At 34.5% G+C, this 16,425-nt stretch overlaps 1 protein-coding gene across 2 annotated transcripts; it reads right to left on the bottom strand.

Annotated features, from left to right (window-relative positions):
• Window positions 1-1,590: 1,590 nt before the first annotated feature.
• Window positions 1,591-16,382, bottom strand: LOC123549022 (ankyrin repeat domain-containing protein 45-like). 2 transcript variants are annotated; one of them, XM_045336789.1, is made up of 6 exons: window positions 16,026-16,382; window positions 13,622-13,789; window positions 12,709-12,803; window positions 11,945-12,083; window positions 10,312-10,322; window positions 1,591-1,765 (listed from the first exon to the last, which is right to left on the bottom strand). In XM_045336789.1, exons 1-6 carry the CDS (start codon window positions 16,312-16,314, stop codon window positions 1,736-1,738), a joined length of 732 nt encoding a protein of 243 aa, XP_045192724.1. In that variant the 5' UTR covers window positions 16,315-16,382; the 3' UTR covers window positions 1,591-1,735. The 2 variants fall into 2 exon arrangements, with proteins under 2 accessions (XP_045192724.1, XP_045192732.1); XM_045336797.1 differs by lacking the exon at window positions 10,312-10,322.
• Between the last annotated feature and the right edge of the window lie 43 nt (window positions 16,383-16,425).

Here is a 16,425-nt window from a genome sequence, read left to right as displayed (position 1 = left end):
TTTCTTTACTCTAGCACCTGTATTTGCAGATGTAATTTTAATTTTGTGGTTGTTTAGTAATCATTGTAATTCTTTTGTTTTTCTAAGTCCACAAAAAAACTCCTTACCAGGTAGAGATACCTTAAAATACACCTAAAATTAGAAAGTAACAACTATGTTGTACCACAGAAAAGTGGTCTTGGTTTTTCCCTACGGTCAATTATAAAAAAGTTACAATATAAGTTATTTATAGTAACAACTAAGGGAAGTTAATCTTAAAAAAAAAAAAAAAACAAAAAAAAAACACAAAAAAAAAAATTGTAAGTCCACACAGAAATCCTTACCAGGTAGAGATTTGTCAAAATACACCTCAAAATTGGATGTAAAATGCATGTTGTACTACAGAAAAGTGGTCTCGATTTTTCCCTACGTCTAGTAATGAGAAAGTTACAGTATAAGCTATTTATAGTAACAACAAAGGGAACTAATTCTAAAGAAGGGAACTGCGCAAGACACTTCGTCTCATGATGGTGTATAATTGTGCCAAGTTACATCAAAATCCCTCTATGCATGAAGAAGATGTGCTCCAGACAAAGTTTTCATTATTGTATCCTTTGACCTCTAAGTGTGACCTTGACCTTAGACCTAGGGACCTGATTCTTGCCCACGACACTCCGTCTCATGATGGTGAACAATTGTGCCAACTTTCATCAAAATCCCTCCATGCATGTAGAAGATATGCTAACCCTAACCCTAACCCTATTTTTAGTAACAATGACCTTGACCTTGATCCCAGAAACCCCAAAATCAATCCCAAGCTACAACTTTATATAAGTTTTCTATACACCAAGTTTCATCATGATAGCTCATTCCTAAGTTAAGTTATTGACCGGAAACCCTTCTTCTATTTTAAGTAACAGTGACCTTGACCTTGACCCCAGAAACCCCAAAATCAATCCCAGCCTTTGTCTTGATATAAGCTACATACACACAAACTTTTATTCAAATATCTTTACCGAAACAAAAGTTATTGACCAGAAACACCAGTTTGACGCCGCCGCCGCCGCCGCCGCCCGCCTGCCCGACCAACATCTACCCCAATCTCATAACTCAGGTTTTCGTTGAAAACCTGGTTAATAAACATGTGAAGTTCTGTACCCACACCTGGTCACCACCTTGCCTTGGTCACCCCCCCCCCCCAACCCCCCTTCCAAAAAAAAAAAAAATAATTCCTTTTTATTATTATTTCTTTTCAAACCTTCCATGGTAAAAGTTGTTTAAAAATTGCAACACAGTGCGAAGCACAGTCAGCTGTAAGAATATACCAAGCAAATGCCATTTTTTAAACATTACTATTAGGGGTCTAATACCTTAAAATCCATAAAATAATATATGGATGGTAAAATTTCTGACTGAACATGACTGGAATGGGCGTACAGACTGATGGACGGAGTCACAAAAACAGCTGAATATGAGACTTATTTAGGATGGCAACAATATCTAGGATACAATCATATTTTCATGAATTGCCTTAAAAAAGAAGTTTTCAGTTTAGTGTAAAACTGTCTCACTGGATGTGCAAGAGACTGACAGATAACTCTGACTTAGAGACATTTTTTAAATCTTTATTTCTAACAAAATTTAGGTGAGGTGAGACACAAAATATGTATAGATAATATGTTTTAAAGTGTCCAAATACTATACATTTTATTGTTATCACAGACAGTTCAACTTCTGAATTGTTCATTATCTTTCTTCACTTATTTTTTTTCTGGTTTTTCTGGGGCTGAAATAGAAAAAGAGCATAATAAATACAGGTTTATTACATGTTATCGGTGAATATCTGAAATATAACTACATGACTGTATTGTTTCACAGCTACACTATCAAATAGTAACTTTACTGGTAAGAGATTACACTTGAGACTACACTTGAGAATAAATTATCATATTAAAATAATGTTAATAATTTCTTACAAGGTCATGAAATACTACGGTATAATGCCCTAAAAAGCTGAAGAAATTTGTAAATTTCACAAAAAATTTAGCTTCTTTCAACATAAAAAACATTGTGACATCATGTTGTACATCTAGCATTGGTGATACTTGGTTAAAACCATTGAAATAACATAAAACAGAATGAAAATTAAGATTGTTTGTTTCACGTATAATATCTAGTTATCTTTTGGCAGCTAGTGAAGATACTGCATCTGTCTTTCACACTGTGAAAGATTATAAAGATCTTACATGTCTGCCTGTGTAAGACCGGGTTTTCCCTACCTGAGGGACAGTGTGGAATGAAAAACCGAGCGTTAGCGAGGGTTTTTATCCAAACTGTCCTGAGGGTTGGGAAAACAACTGTCTTAAACAGGCAGACATGTAAGATCATTTTTCTTGCTTATCACGCTCAAAATAGATCGTGGTGACAAATAGATTTGGGAATTTCCTTGCATTATTTTTATAGTTTATGACGTCATAACAGTGCCAGTACTATGTGACGTCACCGAAGTGCACGCTATTTTAGACGAGGTTTTTCCCTGGGGAAAGACAGGAATATCTATCCCTGGCGTGTGCTCAGACAAATGTATACTTTCCCCGCTAGGTAGGCTCCTATCTTGTGTTAAATCAAATATATTCCAAAAATGTCAAGCATTTATTTTTAGGTCATGTCACAGGTGTCAGATGAAATTCTATCAAATAATAATAAAATGCTTCATGCAACATCACTTTTTGAAGGATACTCACTAAATACCCAAAGGTTTTATGCACTTTTCCCTGAATTTCACACCTTTGTTTACTGTGATGACTTTACATGCACTGCATAGGTTCCATAACTCCATTTTTTTTTATGAAGTTAAGCACCTTTCTCGACTTGGCAGTTTTTGGTTAAGTTTCTGTATGTAAGCTTATATCTCATTCAGCATCATGAGAGAGGACTGTTCCATAATGCTTATTACGTTAAAGCAAATGAAATGCTCCTTTTCTCCATGTTTATGTTACAGTATTACATAATTGTATTTCATTAACCATTTTTTGTGACAATGCTTTTGAATTCTTGGGAACTACTGTCCTCCAATGGCTGTCATTTCATCAACTGCATTCCCTTAATGGGGCCCCATAGAGTATAGGTGCAGCAAGTGGTCTAGGCTTATCAGAATGAAGCTGTGGCTTGGGTGAATCAGTCAAAAATAGAGATAAAGATAATATAATAAGTTTTATACATTTAATTCCATAGTGCATAAGGAATATATATTTTAGATTGGATTATAAGGATATTTCATGCAATATGGTAAGTTTTGAGATTTACACAATAAAAACCTATATTACCAGCAAAGGTATTTTTTTGATTGCTTTGTTTCAAAAATTTTATGGCTATGATTTGCTCATAATTATGCTACTGTTAAACATATCAAGGACAGGTGAACTTTAAATGCAGTTACAGTTATTTTCGACTGCAAAACATACCCATGACAGCTAACATTCAGCCGAGGTGTTCTTTATTTCATGAAATGATCCCAGCTAACTGGCAGCTGAGGAGAGATCAAAAATGATCCCAGCTAACTTTCAGCTGAGGTAATAATTATGTAATCCTAAATGATTTCAGCTAGTTTTTAGCTGTAATTTTCCACGGAAAAACACCCATGACAACTAATTTTCAGTTGAGGTGTTATTTAATTCATAAATGATCCCAGCTAACTTTCAGCTGAGGAGTTATCATAAATGATCCAAGCTTATTTCAGCTGAGGAGATATCATAAATGATCCCAGCTAACTTTCAGCTGAGGAGTTATCATAAATGATCCAAGTTTATTTTCAGCTGAGGAGATATCATAAATGATCCCAGCTAACTTTCAGCTGAGGAGTTATCATAAACGATTCCAGCTAACTTTCAGCTGAGGAATTGTCATAAATGATCCCAGCTTATTTTCAGCTGAGGAGATATCATAAATGATCCCAGCTAACTTTCATAAATGATCCAAGCTTATTTTCAGCTGAGGAGATATCATAAATGATCCCAGCTAACTTTCAGCTGAGGAGTTATCATAAATGATCCCAGCTAGATTTCAGCTGAGGAGTTATCATAAATGATCCCAGCTAATTTTCAGCTGAGAAGTTATCATAAATGAAACTGGCTAGCTTTCAGCTGTATTTTTTTTTTTTTTTTTTTTTTTTTTGACTGCAAAACACCACATGAGAGCTAATTTTCAGCCGATGTGTTATTTAATTTGTAAATGATCCCAGCTAACAGTTTCAGCTGAGGAGTTATCATAAATGATTCTAGCTAACTTTCAGCTGAGGAGTTATCATAAATGATCTAAGCTGATTTTCGGCTGAGGCAGTATGTAATTTGTAAATGACGCCAAGCTTACTTTCAGCTGAGGTGTTTTCTCTGAAAACTGAAAATTTTTGTTTGAAACAGTTAAGATTATCTTGGAACTTGTTTCATTTTTATTAAGCAGTCAAGAAAATGTTAGTGTTTCCCATGATGCACAAACCAAGCAATTTCAGCATGAAATGTATACCTATTAAATCTTGGACAGTGCTGGAGTGTTTATTTATCAGACATAAACATTAAACATGATAAGCACTTGGGTAAACATTTCATTTGCCCTGTTTATCTTGAGCCAATTAGGCACTGTATGTGGTAAACATCTCCACTTGTATATCCCATTCAATTTTACAAATAAGTAATGTCAAGTGTTATAGAGATTGCAACTCCCAGGACCAAAATGGATCAGATGTCCAGATGCGAAAAGGCACCAATGGGAAGCATAATATGGATAAGATAATGGAAACTATGAACTGGCTTGAACAATCGAACAAAAATATTAAAACTTTAGCTGAAGCAGTGTCATTTATGAGAAAGGACATTTGTGAGTTGAAGAAAAGAAAAACTGAAGATGAGCCGCCCTTAAAATTGAAAAGGTCACAAATGAAGGAGAAAGACAATTGGTCAGAAAATGAGTTAAGTATTAAGTCAGGGTGACAATTCTGATGATGAAGTAGATCTTGAACGCTATTTGACAGAACAGATGCAACAGGAGGGAGATGACACATCATTTATACCAGAACTTGAGGAGCTTTTTGCAAAACAAACTGACACTGGGGAAGGAGTGGATGAGCAGCTAGCTGACTTAGCCGATAAGGGCCTTAGAGGAAAAGGAAAGAAGGATGCTGAAAAACTGAAAGAATTTAAAGATAAACATAAGCCGCCACAAAATGTTGAAAATCTTCAAATCCCTGCCATTGAGGAGGCGATTTGGAGGCAGTTAAAAACCGCACATAAAGGCAACAGACTTTCTCCTATAGAAAGTTCGAAGCAGATAATACATGCTGGCCCTGACCCCACTATAATGAGAGACAATTGGCTTGATATCGCTAATGACAAATGGATAATCAAGACAACTAGTGGATATAAAATTGGACTTACTTGTGAACCTAAATAACAGTTTACACCTAATTTATTTTCAAGGTCGGAGCAAGAAAAGATTCATTTAGAGATACAGAGATTTCTATCGTGTAACATTATAGAACCTGTTAACAAGTTAATTGATGCCAATGAGTATGTTTCAAACATCTTTATTAGGCCTAAAAAAGATGGCAGAGTTAGAATTATTCTTAACTTGAAATTCTTCAATAATAAGTACATGCCATTTGATCTTAAGATGGAAACTTTACAAAATGCTATCAATAACATGAGAAAAAACTGTTTCATTGGCTCAGTTGACATATCTGAGGCATTTAAATTTTACTCTATTCCAATAGATAAAGCAGATAGGAAATACTTCCGCTTCTAGCACAATGACACAAAAAACCAGTTTAAGTCTTGGTTATGGGTTTTTATGGTACTAAAGTCTTGAAACCAGTCTTTGTGAAACTAAGATCCCTTGGGCACGAAATCACTGCCTATATAGATGACTCTTGCCTTCAAGGTCAAACATTTGAATCATGTTTATGCAATATAAGAGACACAGTTCATCAAATGGATTCACTAGGTCTCGCTGTTAATACCAAAAAATCTGTTCTGATCCCATGTTGAATAATACTATTCTAAGGTTTATATTGTGCTCAGTAACTATGACAGTTAGGCTAACTTCAGAAAGAGCCCATGAGATCATTTGATTATGTAAAACTATTTTAAGTCAAAAAAGAACAGAAATTAGAAAATTTGCTAGGTTAATAGGTAAATTGTAGCTGCAGAGCCTGGAGTAGAGTATGCTCCACTTTATTACAAACCACTGGAAAAGATCAAAGAGTCTGAGCTTAATTAGGAAGCACAAGGGCAATAACAATAGTTTTTTGTACATCCATTTTACAATACGTCCAGCGTTGCAGTGGTGGATCCAAAATCTAGAGGGTGCCTACAAAGCGATATTCCAGGGGCCTCCAGCTATAAGCATATATTCAGACACATCTAACATGGACTTGGGTGTCATACAATAAGACAAATGGAGCACGAACAGAAGGGGTCTCACGCGGTCCACAAAAGAGCAAAGTTTTCATATAAATGTATTAGATTTAAAAGCCTGCCAATTAGCCCTAATGTCCTTTTGCAAGGATGCAAGAAACTTACATGTCACAACTAGTTGTGTGTATATTAAGTTTGGGGGCAGAAAAACCAGATCTAGATGAGCTGGCTCCGGAACTTTGGTTCTGGTGTATAAATTGAAACTTACATTTGTCTGCGGCACATATATTCCTAGCAGAAGCCGATGATGAATCACGGTCATTTAATGAAGATAATGTGCGGTCATTATGCCCTAAATTATTTCAAACTATCAGACAGTTGTATGAGGGCATGTCAACAGATCTGTTCGCTTCAAAGCTTAATAACAATTTAAAACAATTTGTCTCTTGCAGACCTGAACCTGAGGCTTTTGCTGTAAATGCCTTTTAATTAACTTGGTCAAGAGATTTGTACTATATTTTTCCACCTTTCAGCCTTCTAGCAAATGTACTACTGGAAATCGAGGAGGATCACACAAAGGCTGTGTTAATTGCGCCACTTTTGCCATCGCAAAGCTGGTGGCCAAGCCTACTTCAGCTGATTTGCAAAAATTGTTATCTCCTTCAAGACCCCCAGAAAATTCTGTATCTTCTTCATCATCCAGAAAGAAGGCATCCACTAAAAAAGATGTATCTAGGGCTTTTTGGTATATCCAGACAGCCCATGAGCAAAAAGGTGTCCCTGAGGGAGCTCAAGACCTTATACTCCACTCATGGCTAGACGGGACTAAAAAACAATACAATGTTTACATTGAAAAGTGGCTCAGATTCTGTGGGAGTCAAATTTAACCCATTCAACCCTTCTTTGAATCTAATTCTTGCATTTCTGTGGAAATTATTCAATGATGGCCTCCAGTATAGATCTCTGGGTGTTGCCAGATCAGGTCTGAATTCCTTTTTATCAATCTGTGGCGGGACAGAAATTTCACAGTCAGCTGAAGTTAATCGCCCAATGAAAGGGGCATTTAATAAATAGCCACCTTGTCCAAGATACACACATGTGTGGGATGTAATATGTGAAGACACTGTCAAACTTGAAGACAATGCTGTTACTTTTGCAGCCAAATTATGCATGCTATTTTTGCTATTATCTGCACAGATGTGCCAAACAATACATTTATTAGATATTGATAACATTCAGTTTTGTAATGGAAATGTAAAAATTTTACCAAGAAAACTGTTGAAACAATCATGTCCTGGCTATCAACCACAATCAATAACATGAAAAGAATATTCTCAAGATTGCAATGTTTGTATTGTCAAAACACTGCGGACCTATTAAGACAGAACTGAACCTCTTCAGACAAGTCAGAGGCTCCTGGTAAGTATTATCAGCCCCCATAATCCTGTTTCAAAAAGCACAGTCTCAAGATGGGTCAAACTTGTGCTTGTTAAGGCCGGGATGGGAGGCAATTTGGTGCTCATGCACAGTAATAGAGCAGCTTCAACTTCAAATCAGTTTCAAAAGCTAAGATGACTGGTATTCCGTAAGATGTCATTATCGAAACTGCGCTGGTTGGTCTAACGCTAAAACAATGAACAGTTTTACAATAAACCAATCAAAACAGATACTCCAGGCATACAGGATGCAGTCCTTGGATACTTATGCAGAAAAGATAGAAAATAATGCACTAGAATGTCATTGCATTTAGCATTGATTAAAATTTTTATATGTACTGTAAATAATTATATCTTACTTTAATAATAATAATAATGAGACATAAAATTTATTCTGGAATAAATGCTGTTTTTCATTTTAGTTTAAAACTAATGAATTCCCATTATGAAGATATCAGAAAATCTCTAAAATCTCTATGGGGCCCCATTAAGGGAATGCAGTTGATGAAATGAAAAAATTGAACGAGACTTACCTTAGTAAGGTGAAGTTTAGTTGTTATTTCATCAACTGCATTCTCCTTAAGGGGTCACATACCCTCCCTCCCATCCCAAAATTTCTGATTCTTCATAACAAGGTCACCATGCACATCCTTTATAATTGGATGACAGCATGGTGACCTCATCTCTAAAGACTGATAAGCCTAGACCACTTGCTGCACCTATACTCTATGTGACCCCTTAAGGAGAATGCAGTTGATGAAATAACAACTAAACTTCACCTTACTAAGGTAAGTCTCGTTCAATTTTTTCATTATCAATATCAGAGTTCCAACATTTCCTTTGTACAATTGAAAATGTTTTGTTTCCAATTTAGCTCCATATACCCAAACATTCATTTAGTGAGCAAATCATTTTTGTGTAGGAAAATCAATAGCGAAAAGTGAGTTATTAGAGAAGACTCAAGAAGAGGGTTCATGACTTTGTCTCTAATATATACTGAAAAATCATGACGATGGGCTTTTCCTGACTGCATAAACCTGGTACAATTCAAAAGCGGGTATTAATACCTTTGACATGAAATTACATTTTTCCATGTAATTTTGTTTAGGAACATTCTAGTAGAATTTGAATAAGCTTTCCATATGCAGTTTATTTTGACAGTAAAATTTAATGGTGTGTTCATCTTTTTATTTGTAAAACAAATTCTAGAATCTTTTTAAAATTGTGTCAGTAGAACATTGTTCTTGTCTGGTTCTCAGTTTTATAACGAGCATCAGAAGTGGACTGGTACACAATGACATGCAACTCCTCTAACCACAGCACTCCAGGGTTCCTCAATGGTGAATACAGCTATACAGGTGCATGTCAATGATCGTGCACATACACAAATATTGTACTAGTCTTTTCCACTCTTTGGTCCAAGTTTTAACTACAGTGTACTTTTCCAAGAACAGAAATAAAACCATATACAAAAACCATGAAATCTGTGTTCAATGATCTGCAATTTTAGCAAAATATAACACAAGAAATTTAGAATTTATGAATGATTTATCTATAATATTGTAGAAAGAAAATACTTTTGAAAGCAAATATTGTCGAAAGCAAATTAATAATTGAATGCATTTTGAGGTGGCAAAGACTTTTGCAATAAATGCAGATATGAGCCACACCATGAGATAACCAACATAGTGCGTTTGCGACCAGCGTGGATCCAGACCAGCCTGCGCATTCGCACAGTCTATTAGCTAACAGTTTCTTTAATTGCAATAGGCTTTAAAAGCGAACAGCATGGATCCTGACCAGACTGCACGGATGCGCAGGCTGGTCTGGATCCATGCTGGTCGCAAACGCACTATGTTGGTTTTCTTATGGCGTGGCTCATATGTACAATTTATTATTGAAACACACCTGAAGTCTGATGTAGTAAGGGGACTGCTGATCATGTGACATTTCTCTGGCATTTATTTAAAATATTAAGTCTACAAAATCTGTGAACAGTAGTGTAGTGAAATATGAATAATGGTAATGGATTAAAATATCTGTGACATAAGTGACCAATAATTTAAAATAAATTGTACAAGTCTGTTTTTCTACTGGAAGACCTTTTCGAATCTATGTGTGTGTGATCAAAGACGGTAAACCTCTATTTAATGAGTAGTCACATGACTATAATTTTCATACTTCAGTTTTTGGTTATATGGGGAATCCCAGTATTAAATTGTTAAATTTCAAATTTTATGATGGTAGTAAAATTGTTAAAAAAAGACTGACAAAATGTGTTTTTGCATGCAGAGTCTTGTAACTAGGTAATACATGTTGTGAACATCATAATTACAAGTAGTTTAAATGCTGATGGAATATAACAAAAGCAAATTCATAGCAACTCTACATCATGCGCAAACAAAAGAATTACAAACAGCGTATAAAATGACAACGATCTATACATAGCATCATGCAAGTCACACTACATAATAAACATTAATACTCACTACATCTTCTCCTACAGTAAGGTAGCAATAAACAAAGAACAAAATCGTCATCTCAATAAACCTGACAGTCAATTCTGCTTTTCAATTTAATCTTGATATTGGCACAGTGTTACTATATCCAGTTAAATCTAGTTAGCAGAGAGTTTGCAATTTCAAATATATTTTAAAACTCCAGTGCATTAGATTTGATTCTTTATTTCAATAAGCATGTTACATGTAAAAATTCAAGATACTAAAATATTTCCTTCTACAATGTACACATTCGCTTGAAAAGTTTGAAATTGCAACCACTCCTGTATTTTTTATTTATTTTTCTGGTTTAACATCTAACCAACACAAAGGTCATATGGTAACTTTCCAGCTTTTGATGGAGGAGGAAGATCCCCAGGAATCCTTCTCTGCATAATATCTCAACACCCCAAGAGAGGCTTGAACCAACATCAGTGAGGGACAAGTGATTTTAAGTCAGTGACCTTAACCACTTGGCCAATGAGGCCCCTCCTGTATTTTTTAGAATTGATCTTCCTTTTCTGACAAACAGTTTCACTCAAAGTCTGTATAATGTAGCCAGCTAAGACAGTGATACCATGTAGCTGCTCAAGGCAGGTGGCTGCTTAGGACAAAAAGTCAATTAAGAAAGTTGGTTGACTGTATACTTCAGGCAGGTGACTTCTTAATATTATATAGGTAGCAGTTAAGGTAGATTCAACTGGTCCTGTGTTCACAAAACATTTTCAGTCTCAGCTGAGTTTGATAATAAAACATTATTTGTCATTTATATTTAAATAGCATATTTAAACAAAATTTCAAGTTAATAACTATTTTTAAGTGGCTATTCAGTATTGATGGTCAGTCTCAGTTGGAATTTACCTTGAAGTTCTAATAAAATTGATATTAAAATTTCAAATTCAAACTCAGCTGAGACCGAAAAATGTTTTGTGAACACGGGGCCTGAACACAGTATTAACAATGTACCGAAGACAGGCAATACCTCATTTACTTACCAGTATCAAACGATAAACATATCATAAATTATTGATCCATACAAAAATGATTCAAAACTGATTTTAAATGACATTCAGTTGCTGCACTTCTGCAGAAAATAACTGACTTTCAAAAACTTATATCCTTAAAGATGAAGCAAAGAAAAGAAAATATTTAAATGACTAGCAAAGCTTCAAGTAAAAGCTTTAATATAACTGTTAAAAGTAAATATAATAAAATTAATAAAAAAGTATGTATATACATAATATCTGTAGATAACTGTATCTTAAATAACTATTATGGCCCTGCTGAATATAAAGGTCCAGAAGATAAATTCTCTTTTTTATTTCAGGTTTTGCAGTACAGAGCAAAACATTTTATTTTCAAGAAAGTATATGTACATGTATGTAATTTTTCTCTTGTATATTCTGCCTGTATTCAAAAGTAAAAATATGGCAAAATATTAGAAGAATGTATGAAAGCTTTACATGACTATGTAACTTTAGCTGATCTTGCTCAACTATAGGCCAGACTGTAAGTCCATCCATTTTAATATGATGATAAAAATATATGGGTTTTTTTCTATATAAATGAAGCATTTAAAAATGTATAAAAAGGAAAGAAACTGAAAAAGATGGCAGGTACTTACGAGGCTCACTAAGTTTCAACATGATTGGTCCAAGGATTTCCTCAAGCAGTTCTTTTTGTTCAATAAACTCTTGAGTTGTGGCCCCTGGATTGCTCTCAACCCATTCTACTTTCTCTTTACAACTACTCAAAGAAATGGTCTGCAAATATAACAAAATCATGTTTAGAATTCCATAATTCCGTATGCAGTAACTCGTCTACACTTACAGATCTATAGCAAAAGGTTTTCATATTATTTTCTATGTTGTAGAAAGTAGTTAAACTTTACATCAAATTTAGTACACTTTTCAAGTAAAGAATAAAATAAGGAAATAAAAAATGAAACAAAGAGAAAATGCTTTAATTTTGTAGGCAGGAAACATTTGGGATTCAACAAAAAGCACACACAGGAACTTAAGTTTTGTGAATTTAAAATTTTAAAGATAAAATTAAAACAATGTTGTCTTTTGTCATGATTTAATTTTGTGAATTGATGCCCCCTAAAAACCCATCCAAATGTCGAGGCCTAGTGAATATTAGCCTTTAGTCTGCAGGCAAGTGATTCAGCCTTTGCGACCAGTGCAGACCAAGATGTCTGTGCAGGCTGATCTTGGTCTGCACTGTTTGCTATTCAGTCAGTAAATTTTCAGTGAACATCCCTTCAAATATTCAATAATGAATGTTACTGCCCAAATTGAGTGATGGATCAGTTCATTTTAGAAATTAAGCTGGGTAAAGAATAATGAGATTGGATTATATGGTAACTCTTGGTATTACCACTAATACCTTGTCTTCTTTAGTAAGTCTGCCCTGGACCTTCTCAGGATCTTGTACTGTTTCTTGTGTCTGCTTTGCTAAATCCAACAGAGCAACTTTGGCTTCTGAAATGGCCGTAAAGATGACAGATGTATTCTGTTATAAAATGTGTAAGCTTTTTGTATAAATTCAATTGCTTAACAGCAATGTACAGTTTACATTTATATCTCATGAAATATTCTGATTTGCTTGTTTAACACTGCCTAAAAAGAACTCTGTCATGTACAAAAGTATTTTTTATGATAAACAGGTTGACAAATCAATAATAAATGATAAACAGTAATATACTGTGAGGTTATGAAGATGTATTGTGATATACCCGTATGTTACATGACTGAATGTATACCAAAATACAAATTTGTCATTCTCTGAAATTTTTGGATTTCTTGAGGGATGAAATTTGCAAATATTAGCAGAAATAAATTTTTCAAACATTATGAGCGAAAGACTTATATTTAATTGCCCCCTGTTAAAATCTTCCTGGTAGCTATCATTGAGCACATTATTCTTTGATGAAAATGGAAAATCTTAGCCAAATTCACAAGTAACACTTAAGCTCAAAACATCAAAGAAATTTAAATATTACCTCTCAAGTAACAAAAAAGGGTACTTTACCAATATGAGCCGCACCATGAGAAAACCAACATAGTGGCTTTGCGACCAGCATGGATCCAGACCAGCCTGTGCATCCGCTGTTCACTAACAGTTTCTCTAATTCAAATAGACTTTGAAAGCGAACAGCATGGATCCTGACCAGACTGTGCGGATGCGCAGGCTGGTCTGGATCCATGCTGGTCGCAAAGCCACTATGTTGGTTTTCTCATGGCACGGCTCATATATTTATTCTGCATTTTAATAATTTCTAGCTTAGGAAATATCATACCAGCCCAGTCGAGATAATCAACACATTCAGTATGGGTATATCTTACAGCTGTCTCACGTGCTCGTTCACCATGCACATTTCTCTGCTGAAGGTTACAATGAAATTCTACAAGAACTTTGATGACGTCTAGTTTACCCCAGGCTGCAGCATGATGTAATGCACAGAATCCTGCAATAAAACTGATGAAAATAAGTGACACAATGGAGGAATTACTAAATACTGCAACATTTGTTAACAAATTCCATGTCAGTTGTAACAGATCCGGTTTTATAAAACCTTTCACAGGACACATTTGAACTCAAATAAACAGTCAATAACAAAGACAGCTGATAATAATTTATCCATACATTCACTGATATGAATAATACACACATTATGTATACTGAACAAAACAGTTAATTATTAAATATGACATTCATGATTCGTTAATATCAATTTAATGATGGTACTTTTTAAAAAAAAAATTAGAGCATGCTCAGGACACTATACTCACAGTTGATAAAGCTTTAAAATTTCAACAAAATCGAAACATGCTATCATATAAATTTAGTAATTTAATGGCTTCAATGTGCATTTACGAAAGGTCACAAAAATACACTAAAATTGTCTAGAATTATCAAACTAGCCAAAAATGTTATGAAGGAAGAAAATGACAATGTCATGACAAAATGCAGCCTTAAAATAGCAATGAATACTTGTATGATATTTGACCAAGAAAACCAAAATCTTAGTACATCTCTGTCATTTGATAAGATGGTATTCACTTGTTTCCTAAAAATAAAACTTTTATGTGAATTTTTGTGACCTTTTAAAATGGGGCGTGGTTGTAAAATGAAATTTTATATTTGTGGGAGTCAATATTTTTACAAAATAATTGGTATTAACAATATGCTACTCTAAATGTAATATTTTAAGAAGGTACTTCTAGTAAAACAGCAAATGACAGGCTAGCTGTTTTGTCCATTATCATATTATTGTGTGATAATGCCCATTGATAAATAATTTTTGTGTAATCAACAAGAAACAAATCAAAATGCCAAACATTCAAATAGTACTATGAAACATCAGTTACTGATCATTACGCAAAACCTGTCAGTTACACAGCCTAATATGATGGTGGTCCCTTAGGGCCATTGCCTTATATATTGATAATTGTGAGTTTGAAACAGCTAATGTATGATACTATGTTGTTGAAAAATCAACACCTCAGTGGTGAAAAGTCAAAACTGTGATGATGTAAACACACAAACATGATGCTGAAAAATTGAAAACAGCTGCACAACAGTCAAATTACTGCCCAGACCTTGGAAACTTTCAAGGCTAGTTTTTAGTCCACCAGAAACTTGATGCTCAAACACATTATTGTCTGGTATAAATCTGCATGTTTTGGTTCAACTTTCACAACAATCTTGCTCAATTTTACCTGGTGCCTCAATACCCTACTATGGGCACAGCTCGACAATGCAAAGAGAAGAGAGAGAATTTAAGAGAGAAAAAGAGAAACAACGAAACTACAATGGTGAAAAGTCAAAATTATTTTGTACCACCATCATTGTACTTTTGAGTTTTCACCAACATTGGTTCATCATTTTAAATTTTCAACATTGCTTTTTTGTTGTTTTTTACTTTTCATCTTCATAATTTAGACTTTTCACCATTGTAGCTAAATATTTCAGGATAATTCTGATCTATTAATAAATAGGAAGTGGCTATGCGTATAGTCCCGTACGAATAGTGAAATAACCCACTGGTAGCTATTCATACAGCAGTTTTGTATTACATTGTACTGAAGGCATTCAACTGATATATTTTTAACCGTTCCATTATAGTTGAGTAACAGTACTCAACTCTGACAAACCAATCCATTTCGGAAATATAGCAGGGTGAGGGTAGAGACATTATGCTGAAGGAAGATCATAGGAACAAGGTCATGTAAAGCCTGTGTAAAAGTAAGATAATACATAAGATACAAAATATCCAGATATACCGTAATGAAATATTAATACTGAATACAGCTTTCCCGTATGAAGTCCAAATAAAGAGACGTTTCTGGACAGCATGATAACTTTTGACTGTCGCTGTCTCCGTATGAATAATGAAGTAAGATAATACATAAGTTACTGATTTTTTTTCCACTTTTTCATTTTTTCTTCTTTTTTTTGCATAATGCATCTTTTTGTACAAATCTGAAATATTAATAATGAATACAGCTCTCCCGTGCGACTGAAAAAAAAAAGAAATCGGTTGAAAATATTTCAGTTGAATGTCTTCAGTACATTGTAATACAAAATTGCTGTACAAATATCCACCTGTAGGTTATTTCACTATTTGAACAGAACAGCCCTACGAATAGTGGGACCATACTAATATCCACTTCCCATAATAAATATAACACAATATAGACCTTTAGAAGTGACTAAATTAACATCTGCTCCCCTTTGCAACAATTCTCTGACCATGTCAGTCCTTCCAAGAGTTGAAGCAATATCTAACGGGGACTTGCCGTCACTGTCTCTCTGATTTAATAACTCTGCAATTGTTTCTTTGAATGGATCACTGTCATCTTCAAATGATTTTGTCAATCGTGGAATATCATCTTTCAAAATGCAATGTGTAACTATGGTCGTATTTGGAAGCAAAATTTCAATTTCTTCCTGGCTGTCCTCTCGGTTTTCTCCTTCCTGCAAAGTCATTTTTGATAGTTTTTGTTAAAAACTGTAAAAACACGGAATTCCCGTTACTCCAAAACAAATGACGTCATTTTACCGGAAATTATGGAAATGTTAAACGAATTGTCATTGGTC

Source organism: Mercenaria mercenaria, chromosome 15 (assembly GCF_021730395.1).
Source record: "Mercenaria mercenaria strain notata chromosome 15, MADL_Memer_1, whole genome shotgun sequence".
Classification (NCBI taxonomy): Eukaryota; Metazoa; Mollusca; class Bivalvia; order Venerida; family Veneridae; genus Mercenaria; species Mercenaria mercenaria.
This window is presented reverse-complemented; position numbering and strand designations above follow the sequence as displayed.

Excerpts from the sequence above, each read along its gene's own strand:
- LOC123549022 (XM_045336789.1), bottom strand. The coding sequence starts at position 16,314 with ATGACTTTGCAGGAAGGAGAAAACCGAGAGGACAGCCAGGAAGAAATT. Across the intron at positions 13,790-16,025 it reads TAATTTAGTCACTTCTAAAG|GATTCTGTGCATTACATCAT; the intron begins GTCTATATTGTG and ends GTTTTATTGCAG. Across the intron at positions 12,804-13,621 it reads TGATTATCTCGACTGGGCTG|AAGCCAAAGTTGCTCTGTTG; the intron begins GTATGATATTTC and ends CGGCCATTTCAG.